Here is a 17,914-nt window from a genome sequence, read left to right on the forward strand (position 1 = left end):
CTTCTTAAACAAATAAAGTCGCCTAAGTAGGACAGGCTCTTTAGTTAGTACGGAGGAATTCAGCAGAAGAGCCCGCTTCTGTGCTGCATCACTCTGTGACTGTATAACCGCAGATAACCAGTGATCAATATTCAATGAGTGCAACTTAACTGGGGACATAAAGATGGAAAGACGTGCATCTGAGAATGGAACGACTGCTGTTTTAAGAAATCATTAAACGTTTACCTGATTTCAACACTCTTCAGTTCCGATGTGTTAATGACAAGCGGTAACACCCATAGAAATGAAGAAAACTGAGCAGTTATGTTTTATCGACCTAACAAGGAAGTTAAGAGTGCAGTTAACCAACATCCATGGTATTACAAAAGGGACTCCAACCGTCAATATTTATCACACAGATAATCATCCATTTCCATCTGCCAGGCATTGAACCATACAATGCCGCAGTTCCAAACTGACAATGTTATGTAAAATTATATTAGGAAATGCATGTGGGGCAAAAGAAAAAAAGCACATTGTAAAGCATAGATAAAGAGGAGCAAGAGAATTACAGGACTTCCTATTAAAGCACAGTAGCACTGTTGGAGCTGCTGCCTCACGGCACCAGAGACCCGGGTTTGATTCGGACTTTGGCTGCTGTCTGGGTGACGTTTGCATGTTTTCCTTTGTGACCACCTTGGGTTTTTTCTGGATGCTCGGCATTCTCCCATGATATGAGGATTTGTAGGTTAATTAGCCTCTGTAAATTGTCCCTCATGTGCAGGGAGTAGTTGCAAAGGTAGGATGACATAATACTAGTGTGAACGGGTGATCGATGGTCAGCGGGACTTGGTGGGCCAAAGGGCCCATTTTCATGCTACATCTCTAAACTAAAGGGGGGAAAAAAGACAAACTGCTGGTATAACTCAGCAGGTCAGGTAGCATCTATGGAGGACATGGAGAAGTGACGTTTCGGGTCATGACCCTTCTTCAGACTTACACGTGGATCCACCAAAGAATAATTCCATTGCAGGTCTGGGTGAGTGAAGCCCCGAGCTGCGAGAGTGACAGGGTGAGGGCCTGCTGTTGCCAGTGCTTGGTGGAGAGTGTAGAACGCAAGCTATGGAAGGCAAACTGTTGTGAGAAACAGTGTATTGAGTGTAGGTACCAGAAAGCCTGGCTAGGTCTGAACTGACACCACCTTTAGATACCACAGGAAAGGGGTATTTGTCAATCAAGGACCCAAACTAAGAACTAAACCCACTCTACAAGAAGCCCACCTTCCTACAATTCTTCTGAAACGGCGAACCTCAAAGAACTTGAGGAAACCATCAATGCTGTCGCCACAAATTCTTCCAAAATACACAGGCAGGGAAATCAAAGTTGGGAAAAGGGGAAGTACAATGGGATCTGGGGGTCCTTGTTCATCAGTCAATGAAATTAAGCATGCAAGTACAGCAGGCAGTGAAGAAAGCGAATGGCATGTTGGCCTTCATAACAAGAGGAGTTGAGCAAGGAGGTCCTTCTGCAGTTATACAGGGCCCGAGTGAGACCACACCTTGAGTATTGCATGCAGTTTTGGTCCCCTAATTTGAGGAAAGACATTCTTGCTATTGAGGGAGTGCAGTGTAGGTTAACAAGGTTAATTCCCGGGATGGCGGGACTGTCATATGCTGAGAGAATGGAGCGGCTGGGCTTGTACACTCTGGAGATAAGAAGGATGAGAGGGGATCTTATTGAAACATATAAGATTATTAAGGGTTTGGATTCGCTAGAGGCAGGAAACATGTTCCCGATGTTGGGGAAGTCCAGGACCAGAGGCCACAGTTTAAGAATAAGGGTAGCCATTTAGAACGGAGATGAGGAAACACTTTTTCCACACAGAGTTGTGACTCTGTGGAATTCTCTGCCTCAGAGGGTGGTGGAGGCCAGTTCTCTGGATACTTTCAAGAGAGAGCTAGATAGGGGTCTTAAAGATAGCGGAGCCAGGGGATATGTGGAGACAGCAGGAACAGGGTACTGATTGGGGATGATCAGCCATGATCATATTGAATGGCGGTGCTGGCTCGAAGGGCCGAATGGCCTACTCCTGCGTCTATTGTCTATTGTCAAAGCAACATCTGTGCACTCTTCCAAGTCAACATAATCAATATCAAAGCCCTAATTACACTCAGTTGGCTCCATTAGACAAGCCACGTCATTTGGATCCTGGATAGCAGTCTCCCTGAAAGAGACACTCTGTTTGGAGTTCAGAGATGGGAAGGCAAACGGAAGTAAGGATACAAGTTTGTGCTCAAAACCTCTCTGAACTGGAGAAATAGCACTCAAGATTCTACAGTGAACCTCGAATCTGTGTGGCAGACGCCACACAGCCTTACAGTGCCAGAGACCCTAGGATTGATCCAGACTGTGGGTGCAGTCTATATGGAGTGTGTACGTTTTCCCTGTGACCGCGCAGGTTTTCTCTGCTTTGCTCACACATTCCAGACATGCAGATTTGCAGGTTAATTGGCTTCTGTAAAATGAAATTATCAAGCCGTCCACAATGTACAGATACAGAATAAAGGAAATTATGTTTAGTACAAAATAAAGTCCAGTAAAGTCCGATTAAAGATAGTTCGAGGGTCCTCATTGCGCCAGATGGTAGGTCAGGACTGCTCTCTCGTCAAGGGACATGGTCATGTGACGGTCAAGTCTCCCACAGATCTCCATATCCCTTGATCTCTTAATATCCAAAATAAATTCAATATTTATGGTGATTATATTCAGCAATTGAGACCACAGCACTCTTGGAAAGAGAATTCAAAAGATTCACCATCGTCTGGGTAAGAAATTTCTTTTTCTCGTAATCCTGAGTGATTCTACCCTTATTTCGTGTCTGCGATCCCCTGGTCCTAGCATTTCCAGCCAGGAGAAATCTTCATCCCAAAATACAACAGAGAAACAGGCCCTTCGGCCCACCGAGTCCACACCGACCAGCGATCCCCTACACACCAGGGACAATTCACAATTTACAGAAGCCAAATGAGCCTATAAATCTAAACGTCTTTGGTGTGTGGGAGGAAACCAGAGCACCCAGAGAAAACTCATGTGGTCAATGAGCGAATGGACCAACTCGGTTACAGGCAGCATCCGCAGACATGATCGACGCCGGGTGCATTAAGGCACCACTTCTACCGCTGCAACATCTATACCTGGTGCAGATGCTCTGCCACAGAAGGCAATGGAGGCCAATTCAATGGATGTTTTCAAGAGGGAGATAGATTTTGCTCTTGGGGCTAAAGAATCAAGGGATATGGGGAGAAAGCAGGAACGGGGTACTGATTTTAGATGATCAGCCATGATCATATTGAATGGTGGTGCTGGCTCGAAGAGCCGAATGGCCTACTCCTGCACCTATTTTTCTATGTTTCTACACAGCAAAATATTTCAAAAAATGTTAAATGCTTATATGTTTAAATGAGATCACCTATCATTTATATGATTTACTATTTCAGGATTATTTAACCCAGAGTGAATTCCAATCAATGCTCACTTGTTCACGATTTTCAACAAAATATTTGAAACTTTTATAAATGGTCTGCCACTGTGACTCCCCTCGGACTCCTTCCTGCAGCTGCAAACATTGTTCTTTGCCCGAGCGCACTTTCACGTGACTTGACGGATTCCCTATTGAATTGCTGATAACTTTTTTAATTTGTCTTGTTCATTTGGATACCGAAAATCAGCAATAGGACATGCAGCTCCTTCCTTTTCAAGCACTCAGTAAAACCACTAAACCGGAACTAAAGCCAAGAACAAACAGAAATACTCTCCAAACTTAAAAATAATGCAGAGAAATAGCTCCCCTTCTTCTGCTGTGTGCCGGGGTTTATACAGTGCCCTCCAGAATGTTTGGGACAAAGACCCATCATTTATTTATTTGCCTCTGTACTTATTTGTGATTTGTAATAGAAAAAAAATCACACGTGGTTAAAGTGCACATTGTCAGATTTTAAGAAAGGCCATTTTTATACATTTTGGTGTCACGATGTACAAATTACAGCTGTGTTTTAGGGCACCATAATGTTTGGGACACATGGCTTCACAGGTGTTTGTAAATACTCAGGTGTGTTTAATTGCCTCCTTCACGCAGGTATAAGAGAGCTCTCAGCACCAAGTCTTTCCTCTGGTCTTTCCATCACCTTTGGAAACATTTATTGCTGTTTATCAACATGAGGACCAAAGTTGTGCCAATGAAAGTCAAAGAAGCCATCATGAGACTGAGAAACAAGAATAAAACTGCTAGAGACATCAACCAAACATTAGGCTTACCAAAATCAACTGTTTGGAACATCATTAAGAAGAAAGAGATCACTGGTGAGCTTACTAATCGCAAAGTGACTGGCACAGGAAGACCTCCACAGTTGACGACAGAAGAATTATCTCTCTAATAAAGAAAAATCCCCAAACACCTGTCCGGCAGATCAGAATCACTCTTCAGGAGTCAGATGTGGATTTGTCACTGACCACTGTCCGCAGAAGTTCAAGTGTTCAAGTTCAAGTGAGTTTATTGTCATGTGTCCCTGTATAGGACAATGAAATTCTTGCTTTGCTTAAGCACACAGAAAAATAGTAAGGCATTTACTACAGTACAGATAAATGTGTCCATATACCATGATATAAATATATACACACATGAATAAATAAACTGCAAATAAAGTGCAAATAACAGAAAGTGGTTGTTAATAATCAGAGTTTTGTCCGAGCCAGGTTTAATAGCCTGATGGCTGAGGGGAAGTAGCTATTCCTGAACCTGGTTGTTGCAGTCTTCAGGCTCCTGTACCTTCTACCTGAAGGTAGCAGGGTGATGAGTGTGTGGCCAGGGTGGTGTGGGTCTTTGATGATACTGGCAGCCTTTTTGAGGCAGCGACTGCGATAAATCCCCTCGATGGAAGGAAGGTCAGAGCCGATGATGGACTGGGCAGTGTTTACTACTTTTTGTCTTTTCCTCTCCAGGGCGCTCAAATTGCCGAACCAAGCCACGATGCAACCGGTCAGCATGCTCTCGACTGTGCACCTGTAGAAGTTAGAGAGAGTCTTCCTTGACAATCCGACTCTCCGTAATCTTCTCAGGAAGTAGAGGCGCTGAAGAAGACTTGATGAACAGAAATACAGAGGCTACACTGCAAGATGCAAACCACTGGTTAGCCGCAAAAATAGCATGGCCAGGTTACAGTTTGCCAAGAAGTACTTGAAAGAGCAACCACAGTTCTGGAAAAAGGTCTTGTGGACAGATGAGAAAAAGATTAACATATCAGAGTGATGGCACGAGCAAAGTATGGAGGGGAGATGGAACTGCCCAAGATCCAAAGCATACCACCTCATCTGTGAAACACGGTGGTGGGGGTGTTATGGCCTGGGCATGTATGGCTGCTGAAGGTACTGGCTCACTTATCTTCATTGATGATACAACTACTGGTGGTAGTAGCATAATGAATTCTGAAATGTATACACATCCTATCTGCTCAAGTTTAAACAAATGCCTCAAAACTCATTGGCCAGCAGTTCATTCTACAGCAAGACAATGATCCCAAACATACTGCTCAAGCAAAGAAGTTTTTCAAAGCTAAAAAATGCTCAATTGGCCAAGTCAATCACCCGATCTGAACCCAATTGAGCATGCCTTTTATATGCTGAAGAGAAAACTGGGGACTAGCCCCCAAAACAAGCATAACCTAAAGATGGATGCAGTACAGGCCTGGCAGAGCATCACCAGAGAAGACACCCAGCAACTGGTGATGTCCATGAATCGCAGACTTCAAGCAGTCATTGCATGCAAAGGATATATAACAAAATACTAAACATGAGTACTTTCATTTACATGACATTGCTGTCCCAAACATTACGGTGCCCTGAAATTGGGGGACAATGTATAAACACAGCTGTAATTTCTACATGGTGAAACCAAAATGTATAAAAATGTATTAAAATATGACATTGTCCTATCTGGGACACATGACAATAAACTCTCTTGACTTGACAATGTGCACTTTAACCACATGTGATTTTTTTCTATTACAAATCTCATATTGTGGAGTAGAGGGGCAAATAAATAAATGATGGGTCTTTGTCCCAAACATTATGGAGGGCTCTGTACATAAAACAACATTAGAAATAGGAGTATTAAGCCATGCTGCCCTTGGACTCTGCTTCACCACTCATTTATCATGGCCAATCTTCCACCTCAGCATCATTTTCCAGCATTATCCCCACAACATTTCATTCTATTCCCTTAACATGTAGAAATGTATCAATGCATTTTGAATGGAGGCCTCTCATTGACTAAACGACTACTCTTTGTTTTTCTGAACCTTTGAAGGAGTTAAGAATCTCATGGTTCAGCAAGTTAAGTGCAGCTCCAAAGGATTATGGTCAGTTATTGTAAGCTCATGACATATTAAGTAGAAACAAAAAACCGCTGAGACACAAGATGCTGGAGTAACACAGCGGGTCAGCAGCATCCATGGACATCATGGATAGGTGATGTTTCAGGTTGAGATCCACTTCATACATGTATAGGAAGGAAGGAACTGCAGATGCTAGTGTAAGTCACCCATTCCTTCTCTCCAGAGATGCTGCTGCATGTCCCACTGAGTTACTCCAACTTTTTGTATCTATCTTTCACTTCATACATTGCAGGGATGGGGGCCAAAGAAAGTTAGAAGACTCATCATTCATTCCTTCTTCTCCCTAATTCCATCTGGCAGAAGGTATAGAAGCTTGAAAATGCTTACCCAGGCCCTTACGAAGCTTTTAAAAAAGGGGGGTGGCATGACAGGATTACAAAAAATTTAACGTGAAATATGTGCGCGAAGCGTGAAGTCGCTCGATGCCAGGGTTTTTAGATGCTCTCTGATGCATTCTGAGCCTTATTTTGGAGCATTTTTGCACCAAATGTATGACCAACATTTCAGAAATTAACAGGAACCTGAGAGGTAGCTTTTTCACACAAAGGGTGCTGGGTGTATGTAACGAGCTACCAGAGGAGGTAGTTAAGGCTGGGACTATCCTACTGTTTAAGAGACATTTGGACACGTACATGGATAGGACAGATTTAGATGGATATGGGCCAGACGCGTGTGAGTGGGACTAGTTTAGATGGGACATGCCGGTCGGTGTGGGCAAGTTGGGCTGAAGGGCCTGGTACCACACTACATCATTCTATGACTAAAAAGTGAAGAAGTAAAATGCATGTAGATAAATAGAGCAGATTTGAAAGAGGAGTGAAATGTAAAGGCAGAGAGAGGTTCATGGGTGGAAAGGAACATAGGAAAGGAGGGGGAGAGTGGGCTTGGACAGATGAGTGAAGGGAAAATAGTCACAAAGTGCTGGAGTAACTCAGTGGGTCAGGCAGCATCTGCGGAGAATATGAATAGGCGACGTTTGACAGAGTGCTGGAGTAACAGCGAGTCAGGCAGCATCTGTGGAGAACATGGATAGGTGACATGTCACAGAGTGCGGGAGTAACTCAGTGGGTCAGGCAGCATCTCTGGAGAAATGGTATAGATTATATTATATATAACGGTCAAGACCGTTCTTCAGAAATATTCATGGTGACATGCATAGACATTCCTGAATGTTACCCAAACCATCGTGAGCTACTTTGTTACGGTGCTTGCCCTCTCCTATAACATCTCTGCTGCCTTGGGTGATGCAGGACAGGACACAAGCTTTGGGACACAGTGTGAAGCTGTTGCCGTCTGTCCCAGCATGGTACAAATATGTATGGAGTGGATTTGGAGAGGATGTTTCCACTAGTGGGAGAGTCTAGGACCAGTGGCCACAGCCTCAGAATTAAAAGACATTCCTTTAGGAAGGAGATGAGCAGGAATTTCTTAAGTCAGGTGGTGAACTGTGGAATTCATTGCCACAGACAGCTGTGGAGGTCAAGTCAATGGACATTTTTCAGGAGGAGATTGATAGATTCTTGATTGATACGGGTGTCAGAGGTAATGGGGAGAAGGCAGGAGAATGGGTTTGAGAGGGAAAGATAGAGTCATAGAGTGATACAGTGTGGAAACAGGCCCTTAGGCCCAGCATGCCCCATCTGCACTAGTCCCACCTGCCCACGTTTGATCCATATCCCTCCGAACCTGTCCTATCCATGTACCTGTCTAACTGTTTCTTAAAAGTTGCGATAGTCCCTGCCTCAACTACCTCCTCTGGCAGCTTGTTCCATACACCTACCACCTTTGTGTGAAAAACCCCACAAATTCCTATCTTTTGCCCTCCACCTTAAACTTATGTCCTCCTCTCCTCGATTCACTTACTCTGGGCAAAAGACTCAACCATATCTATTCAAATCATGATTTTATACACCTCTATTAGATCATCCCTCATCCTCCTGTGCTCCATGAAATAGTCCCAGCCTACTCAACCTCTCCCTATAGCTCTGGCTCTCTAGTCCTGGCAACATCCTCATAAATCTTCACGGTACCCTTTCCAGTTTGATGACATCTTTCCTATAACATGGTGGCCAGAACTGAACACAATACTCTGAATGCGGCCTCACCAACTTCTTATGCAACTGCAACATGACCTCCCAACCTCCATACTCAGCCTGACCCGCTGAGTTACTCCAGCACTCTGTGAAACGTCACAGAACAGGGCAAGATTAACAAGTTTGCTGATGATACAGAAGTGAGCAGTTTTGCAGATAGTGAAGATGGTTGTGAAAGATTGCAGCAGGATCTGGATCAATTAGCCAGGTGGGCAGAGGAATGGTTGATGGTTGCATGGTTCCTTGAAGGTCGTGTCGCAGGTATATCAGGTGGTCAAAAAGTATTTTGGCATTTTGGCCTTCATCAGTCAGAGTATTGAGTATAGAAGTTAGGAGGTCAAGTTGCAGTTGTATAAGACTTTGGTGAGACCGCATTTAAAATATTGTGTTCTGTTCTGGGCACCATGTTATAGGAAAGATGTCAAACTGAAAAGAGTACAGAGATCCCCATCCTGGATCAGTCCAATCAGGGTTGTGTCATCTGCAAACTTGAGAAGCTTGACAGAAGTGCAGTCATTGGTGTGGCGAGAGTAGAGGAGAGAGTACGCATCTTGCGGTGCTCCTATGCTGAGCGTTTGCGGGTCCGAGATATGCATTCCCGCCTCACATGCTGCTTCCTGTCCGTCAGAAAGCTGGTGATCCACCGACAGAGGGGTTCAGGCACAGTCAACTCTCAGAAGGTTTGGAGCGTAGTAGCTCTGGCACAATGGTGCTGAATGCAGAGCTAAAATCAATAAAACAAAATCCTCGCATAGGTTCCCTGGCGGTCTAGGTGCTGGAGGATGAAGTGCAGGCCCAGATTGACTGCATCATCCACAGATCTATTGGCCCAATATGCAAAATGCAGAGGGTCCAGCAGAGGGATTGTGATATTTTTCAGCTTTGCCAGCACAAGCCTTTCAGCGGTCTTCATGACTACAGAGGTCAGTGCGACAGGCCTGTTGTCGCTAAGACCAGTAATCCTTACCTTTTTGGGTACAAGGACAATAGTGGAGACTTTGAAGCAGGCAGAGACTGGTTAAAAATGAGTAATTGGGTGTGAAGTGGTGATTGGAGCGTATTGGGTGTAGAAGGGCCCAGTCTTTGCAGACTGAGGTCAGGCTGTGAGTATGTGTGAAGTGTTGGGTGGGGTGGGAAAGGGTCCACTCTTTTCATACTGGAGTCTTGCCTTAAGTAGGTGTGAAGTGGTGAATGGGAAGGAGAGGGTGCAGGGTCCATTCTTTGCAGACTGAGGTCTGGCTGTGTTTGTTGGGGAGGGGATTTCTGGGTTACGTTTCTGATTTTCAAACCTCATTTTCAAACTCATTCAGCTCGTTCGTCAGCTGACGATTGTCCAAAGAGCGGGGGGCTTTCCTCTTATAGCTGGTGATTTCTTGCATGCCCTTCCAAACTGAAGAAGTCACTAGCTGAGAACTTGCTCCTCAACTTCTCAGAGTACCTTTCCTAGGCAGCTCGGATTCCTCTTCTCAGCTCTTTAACGATTAGGCTATCGGCTTCATGCATATTTGCCCCCAACACACCCCCCCCCCCTCCCCCCGATCTCGAAATTGAAATGTTACATCTGTATATAATGATTTATTTGTGTATTTATGTCACAAACTATGGAATTCATATTTTCAGTATTGTTATCAAGGAAAGAAAGCAGTTCCAATTGTTTGATATTATTTGATATTGTTTCATATTATTCATATGGAGGAGAAAATATAATAGCTCTAAAACCTACCTTAATTTTGCAATCTCACTAAAGATAATCCCCCTTTCCCTCTCCCCTCCCCCATCTCTCTCTCCCCTCCCTTCCCCTCTCTCCCTCCCCCTCCCCCCTCTCACATCCCCCCTCTTTCTTGCGGGGGGGGGGAGCGAAGATGAAGGTGGCGCGGGCACAGTGGGCGGGGAGGGATTAAGGTGGCGTGTGCCCAGCGGGAGTGTGGCGGGGGCACAGCTGGGCCCAGCCGGGGTGGCGTGGGCCCAGCGGGGGTGGCGTGGGCCCAGCGGGGGTGGCGTGGGCCCAGCGGGGGTGGCGTGGGCCCAGCGGGGGTGGCGTGGGCCCAGCGGGGGTGGCGTGGGCCCAGCGGGGGTGGCGTGGGCCCAGCGGGGGTGGCGTGGGCCCAGCGGGGGTGGCGTGGGCCCAGCGGGGGTGGCGTGGGCCCAGCGGGGGTGGCGTGGGCCCAGCGGGGGTGGCGTGGGCCCAGCGGGGGTGGCGTGGGCCCAGCGGGGGTGGCGTGGGCCCAGCGGGGGTGGTGTGGGGGAAGATGGCTTGGGCCCCGGCGGCGTGGGGAGGCGAGGGCCGCAGCGTCGTCTGGTGTTGGGGTTAAATCCATTGGGTTCGGATTCAGCCACTCTTGCCCGGCGACGGGAGAACAGAGAACTGGCTGTTTCCAAAGTTGAAACGTTTATTTTTTCCCCCTTTTTTTTTTTTTATTTTTTTTTTTTTTTTTGGTGATTTTTTCTTAGGGGGGGGGAAAGGGGGGTGCGGTCGCACCCAACGCACCCCCCCTTCGGACGGCCATGTTACCACCAGACTCAGGAACAGCTTCCTTGTCTGTTAGCAGGCTTCTTAAAGGTCCTTTCGTAAGTTAGAGTACAGTCGCGATTCACCACTTCAGACATTGGACTTAATCCAAAGAACCGGTGAAATGCTGAAAGCTATATTCTACATTCTGTATCTTCCCCTTTGCTCTACCCACTGTACAGAAGTTTGACTTGATTACGTTTATGTATAGTACAGTGCATTCAGAAAGTATTCAGACCCCTTCATTGTTTCCACATTATGTTACGTTACAGCCTTATTCTAAAATGGATTAAATTCTTTTTTTTTAATCTTCAATCTACACACAATACCCCATAATAAAAGTGAAAACAGGTGTTTAGAAATTTTTGCAGAGTAATTAGAAATAAATAACTGCAATATTACATTTACAGAAGTATTCAGACCCTTTACTCAGTACTTTGTTGAGGCACCTTTGGCAGCAATTACAGCCTCAGATACATAGATACATAGAAAATAGGTGCAGGAGTAGGCCATTCGGCCCTTCGAGCCTGCACCGCCATTCAATATGATCATGGCTGATCATCCAACTCAGTATCCCGTACCTGCCTTCTCTCCATACCCCCTGATCCCTTTAGCCACAAGGGCCACATCTAACTCCCTCTTAAATATAGCCAATGAACTGGCCTCAACTACCCTCTGTGGCAGAGAGTTCCAGAGATTCACCACTCTCTGTGTGAAAAAGTTTCTTCTCATCTCGGTCCTAAAGGAGTTCCCCCTTATCCTTAAGCTGTGACCCCTTGTCCTGGACTTCCCCAACATCGGGAACAATCTTCCTGCATCTAGCCTGTCCAACCCCATAAGAATTTTGTACGTTTCTATAAGATCCCCTCTCAATCTCCTAAATTCTAGCGAGTATAAGCCAAGTCTATCCAGTCTTTCTTCATATGAAAGATCTTCTTGGGTATGACGCTACAAGCTTGGCACACTTGTATTTGGGTAATTTCTTCTCTGCAGATCCTCTCAAGCTCTGTCGGGTTGGATGGGGAGCGTCGATGCACAGCTATTTTCAGGTTTCCAGAGATGTTCGATCGGGTTCAAGTCCGGGATCTGGCTGGGCCACTCAAGGACATTCACAGACTTGTCACAAAGCCACTCCTGCGTTGTCTTGGCTGTGTGCTTAGGGTCGTTGTCCTGTTGGAAGGTGAACCTCCACCCCAGTCTGAGGTCCAGAACGCTCTGGAGCAGGTTTTCATCAAGGATCTCTCTATACATTCCTCCATTCATCTTTCCCTCGATCCCAACTAGTCTCCCAGTTCCTGCCACTGAAAAACATCCCCACAGCATGATGCTGCCACTACCATGCTTCACCGTAGGTATGGTATTGGCCAGTTGATGAGCAGTGCCTGGTTTCCTCCAGACATGACGCTTGGCATTCAGGCCAAAGAGTTCAATCTTGGTTTCATCAGACCAGAGAATCTTGTTTCTCAAAGGTTTCAAAGGTTTCTTTATTAGTCACATACACCTAGGTGTAGTGAAATGCTTGTTGCATTTGTGAAGAAGTGAAGGGGTCAGAATACTTTCTGAATGCACTGTATATCTGATCCGTTTGGATAGCATGCAAAATAAAGCTCTTCACTGTACTTGGGTATATGTGACAATAATAAACTGAAAGCTGGGAAGTGAAAATGAACAGATGATCAGAAATGCATGGATGAGGTTTCAACAGCAGACAACCTGAGGCGCAATCAGGTGTGCCTTCATCGGGAAGGGTATTGAATTCATGCTAGAACTTTAATTTCATGCTTCATGTATTTTGTGTTTTTGTGTATTTTATGACTGTTGGAAGATCAATTTCCCTCCTGGGATAATAAAGTTCTATCGCATTGTATTGTATCGTAGAGCTGCACAAGATGTTGTTGAGTACACATTCAGTTTAGTTTAGTTTATCACGTGTACCAAGGTACAATGAAAAACATTTGTTACGTCCTAACCAATCAGCAGAAAGACAATACATGATTACAATCAATCCATTTACATACAGATACACAATAAGGGAATAACGTTTAATGCAAGGTAAAGACAGCAAAGTCCAGTCAAGGATAGTCCAAGGATCAACAAAGAGCTAGATAGTAGCTCAGGACTGCTCTCTGGTTGGGGTAGGATGGTTCTGTTGCCTGATAATAGCTGGGAAGAAACTGTCCCCGGATCTGGAGGTGTGCGTTTTCACACTTCTGTACCTCTTGCCCGATGGGAGAGGGGGGAGAAGAGGGAGGCCAGGGTGCGACTTGTCCTTGATGATGCTGCTGGCCTTGCCGAGGCAGCGTGAGGTGTAAATGGAGTCAATAGAAGGGAGGTTGGTTTGTGTGATGGTCTGGGCTGCGTCCACAATTAGCTGCAATTTCTTGCGGTCTTGTATGAAGCTGTTCCCAAACCAAGCTGTGATGCATCCTGAAAAAATGCTTTCTATGAACTTCTATGCATCTGTAGAAGTTGGTGCTGGGGGACATGCTAAACTTCCTAAAGGGCCTGTCCCACCAGCATGCGACTGCATGCGGCGAGCACGACCTAACGTGGTCGCTTGAGCAGTACGGCCTCACGGAGCCGGTCCCACTTCGATCGCCGGAACCGTATGGAGTTGTGCGGGGCTGGTCCCGACATCGCGCGGGGCTCCGAAAAACTGACACTGTCCAAAAATTCCGCGCGGCAACGGCCTGTAGCCGCATTAAGGCCGTACGCAGTGCCTCGACGGGCTTACGCAGCGTCTCGATGCCGTATGTAGCGTCTTGGCGGTGTACGCCTAGCGCGTGGCGTAGCGCCATGACGTCTCCGCCCGGCGTACCGTTGCGTGATGACGTAACTGCCCGATGCCGTGCGACGTCCAAATTTAGTTGGCCCGCCTCCTGCCCAGCTGATTGGTGAGTATGATGTCGGGCCTAGCCCCGCACAACTCCAGACGGCTCCGCGGTTGGAAGTGGGACCGGCCCCGCGAGGCCGTACGCCTCAAGCCACCACGTTTGGTCGCGCTCGCCACATGCAGTCGCATGATGGTGGGACAGGCCCTTAAGCCTTCTAAGGAAGTAGAGGCATTGGTGTGGACTTGGAATATTTTGTACTGTACTACTCACCATGCAGTATGTCATTAAGCTGGAAAGGGTGCAGGAAAGAATCACCAGGATGATTAGTTTAGTTTTAAAGCGTGGAAGCAGGTCCTTCAGCCCACCGACTCCATCAATCACCCGTACACTAATTCTATATTATCCCACTTTTGCATCCTACACACCAGGGGCAATTTGCAGAAGCCAATTAAACTACAAACCGGCATGTCTTTAGAATGTGGGAGGAAACCAGAACACCCGGAGAAAACTCATGTGGTCACAGGGAGAACATACAAACTCCACACTGACAACACCATAGTCAGGATCGAACCCGGGTCTCTGGCACTGCGCAGCCCACTGTGCAACTCAGCCGCATATGTTACCACGGCTTGAAGGCTTGAATTATAAGGAGAAGCTGGATAGACCGGGAATTATTTCCCTGGAGCATAGAAGACCTTATAGACGTTTATAAAATCATGGTCGGGGTAGATAAGATAAATAATCAGTCTTTTTCTCAGAGAGGGGAGCCCTGAACTAGAGGGCACAGGTTAAAGTGAGAGTATAAACATGTAGCAGAGATCTGAGGGGCACACGGAGGGTGGTGGTGCATAGATGCGACATGCTGCCAGAAGCAGTTGTTGAAATAGTTACAACTGTGACGTTTAAAATATGCTAACATGTATATAGATACAAAATGTTCAGTGATTTGGGCTAAACATAGGAAATGGGATCAGTTCAGTTATAATACCATGGACAAGTTGGACCGAAGGGCCTGTTTCCATACTGCATGACATTATAACACAAGATATAAACAAGGGATCTTAGTGATGACAAAAGGAAACAGACACAAGGGGCTGGAGTAACTCAGTGAGTCAGGCAGCATCTCTGGAGAACGTGGATAGGTGACGTTTCGGGTCGGGAACCTTCTTTCAACTGATTGTGGTGGGGGGGGGGGGGGAAGCAGGAAGAGAGGTGTGAGGTAAGGATAGAAGTGCAAATTGTGAAGCCTGAAGAGGGAGAGAGCTATGTGTGCAAATCCTGGTGGGGCACAGAGAAGAGAGGGGGGGGTTGTTTGTAGGTTAGTTACTGAAGATTGGAGAATTCAAATATTACTTTAAATTCTCTTTTTTTGTAAACCAGCATCTGCAGTTCGTAGGGCCGCCAATCCTAGTGACGAAATGGATCTCTGGACAAAAATCCATCTCAATTATGACATCTTGTTCAGTTGCACACAGTTTCCAGGGAGAGGGGGGGAATCAGTAGACAGGAACCAGTACTTGGACACCAGTCCAGTGTTTAGATGTGGAAATGTGTGCTCATCTAGTTCTGGATGACAGCGAGACAATGAAATCAGTGGAAGGTGGTGGAGGTAACATGCTAAATAACAAGACGAGAAGGAAGACGGCACACAAAATAGATCCACGGGGCTCCCAGGAAAACAGAACATAAAGAGGACCATTATAGGTGATTCTCTTGCCATGACTGACGGATAATACTGGAGCCAGTGAACACTGGCCTCATCTACTGGGCTAAATAGTAGCCACCAGCAGAGGAGGCTGTGGCCAAATGGACCAGAGATATTTTTGAAACAATTGGTGCATTCTATTTACCCTCATCGTAAAGTACTAAATGGAGGGAATTTTTTTTTTAAATCTGTAAACAAAAGTAATATTTTTTTTAATCGAGGATTACAAATGGAGAAGAGAGTTTAAAAAAAGATAAACATACCTGCAAGTCCCAAAAATGCAGCCAAATAACGTGTTTCAAGGCCATCTTTTACAGTCTGAATCGCGCCATAGATAGGAGGTAGGATCATAATCAGGTTACTTACAGTATTCCCTGCAGAAGAAAAAGAACAAGAAAGTGAAGATTGGTGCCAGGCAGCCAACACATGCTACAGTGTTTTGTCTGTACACAGAATTCAGAGTATAACTGTGTATAACTACCCTTCCAACAGATCCCACTTCATCTCTCTCCACAACCACACCTCTGCTACAGGGTTTACAGGGTTTCCTTTATTGTCATTCAGACCGAAGTCTGAACGAAATTTCGTGCCTGCAGTCATACATACATACAATACAATAAAAAAACAACAATAAACACATATTAACATCCACCACAGTGAGTCCACATAGCACTATCTCACTGTGATGGAGGCAAAAGTCTTAGGGCTGCAGTCTCTTCCCTCCTCTTCTCTCTCTGCGCTGAGGCGATACCCCACCGGGCGATGTAGCAAACAGTCCCGCGGCTCAAACACCGCGGCCCCAGGGTGGTCGAAGCTGCCGTCCACCAGTCCTGCTGACACAGCCGCTGGCCCGCGGCTGAACCCCGGACTCAGGTCACCGCCGCCAGAACACCATCCCAGCCACCGGAGCACCGTTCCAGCCCCGAGCCGGATCGCCCTCACGTGAGTGCCGTTACCGTCTCAGCCTCGCGCCAGGCCACCCCGACATGGGCGCCGCTCCTCCCTTGGGCTGGGCCGAGCAGCCCCGACATGGGCGCCGCTCCTCCCTCGGGCTGGGCCGGGCAGCCCCGACATGGGCGCCGCTCCTCCCTCGGGCTGGGCCGTCCAAACATGGGCGCAGCTCCTCCCTCGGGCTGGGAGCGCCGCACCTCCCCGAGCTCGGCCACTCCGACGGGAGCACCGTTCCTCCCTCGTGCTGGCCGCCCTCCCGGGATCGTCACAGCCCCTCACGGAAGCCCTGTTCCAGCCCCGAGCTGGGCCGTCCTCACGAGAGCGAGCTCTGCCTCCTGAGCCTCGAGGTCGCCAGCTCCGCCATTAGGCCTCAGCGCAGACGGAGGCAGAGAAGGGGAATACGACAAAAAAGTCGCATTCCCCCGCAGGGAGAGACAGCAAGCCCCGTTTCAACCCCACCCAAAACACAAACTAAAAAACCAAAAACTGGACTAGCCAAAACGAAATAAACAACACAAAAAAAGCAAAAACAAACGGACTGCAGCTGAGCCGCTGCTGCCAGGGCAGCGCTGCCACTTCCGCCACTACAGCCAGTCACTCAAGGCGTTCCCCAAGGCTCCATACTCGGCCCCCTCCTCTTCATCATCTACATCCTCCCCCTTGGTCAGATACTCCGCCACTTCAACCTGGACTTCCACTGTTACGCTGACGACATCCAGATCTACCTCGGCACCAAATCCCCCCACAACCCCCCCCCTCTCCCATATCAACTCCTGTTTGTCAGCTATAAAAACCTGGATGCAACATAATTTCCTCAAACTCAACAGCGATAAGACAGAATTCCTCCTCATAGGCTCCAAAGCCACACTCAGCAAAATCAATAACCCCACTCTCACCATCGACGGCACCACTGTCTCCCCATCTCCCCAGGCCCGCAACCTTGGCGTGATCTTTGATTCCACCCTCTCCCTTGAGCCTCACATCCGCCATGTCATTAAAACCTCCTTCTTTCATCTCCGCAACATCGCCAAACTCAGACCCTCTCTCACACCTCCCGCTGCTGAAAGACTCATCCATGCCTTCATCTCCTCCCGACTGGACTACTGCAACTCACTTCTCCTTGCCATCAGCTCCACCTACATCAACTGACTCCAACTGGTCCAGAACGCAGCCGCCCGACTCATCACCCACACCAAATCCTGGCATCACATCACTCCAGTCCTCAAACAACTTCACTGGCTTCCCATTTCCCACCGGATCAACTACAAAATCCTGATCCTCACCTACCAAGCCCTCCACCATCTGGCCCCCCCATATCTCACTGACCTTCTCTCCCCCTACCAACCCTCACGGTCCCTCAGATCCACATCAGCCGGTCTCCTCTCCATCCACAA

The 17,914-nt window shown here is 47.1% G+C and overlaps 1 protein-coding gene across 3 annotated transcripts in view; it reads right to left on the reverse strand.

Moving 5' to 3' along the window:
• The window catches only part of acer3 (alkaline ceramidase 3), a 192,005-nt gene that overhangs the window by 138,182 nt on the left and 35,909 nt on the right, over positions 1-17,914 (reverse strand). For all 3 annotated transcript variants that reach the window (XR_004412413.1, XM_033023385.1, XM_033023386.1), the window contains exon 2: positions 15,833-15,943. Coding sequence is in view for 2 of the 3 variants with exons in the window: in XM_033023385.1 (XP_032879276.1) it covers positions 15,833-15,943 (111 nt within the window). In the remaining variant the exon portion in view is untranslated. The remainder of the gene's footprint in view (positions 1-15,832; positions 15,944-17,914) is intronic.

The sequence above is a fragment of the Amblyraja radiata genome, chromosome 6 (assembly GCF_010909765.2).
Source record: "Amblyraja radiata isolate CabotCenter1 chromosome 6, sAmbRad1.1.pri, whole genome shotgun sequence".
In the NCBI taxonomy this organism is placed as follows: Eukaryota; Metazoa; Chordata; class Chondrichthyes; order Rajiformes; family Rajidae; genus Amblyraja; species Amblyraja radiata.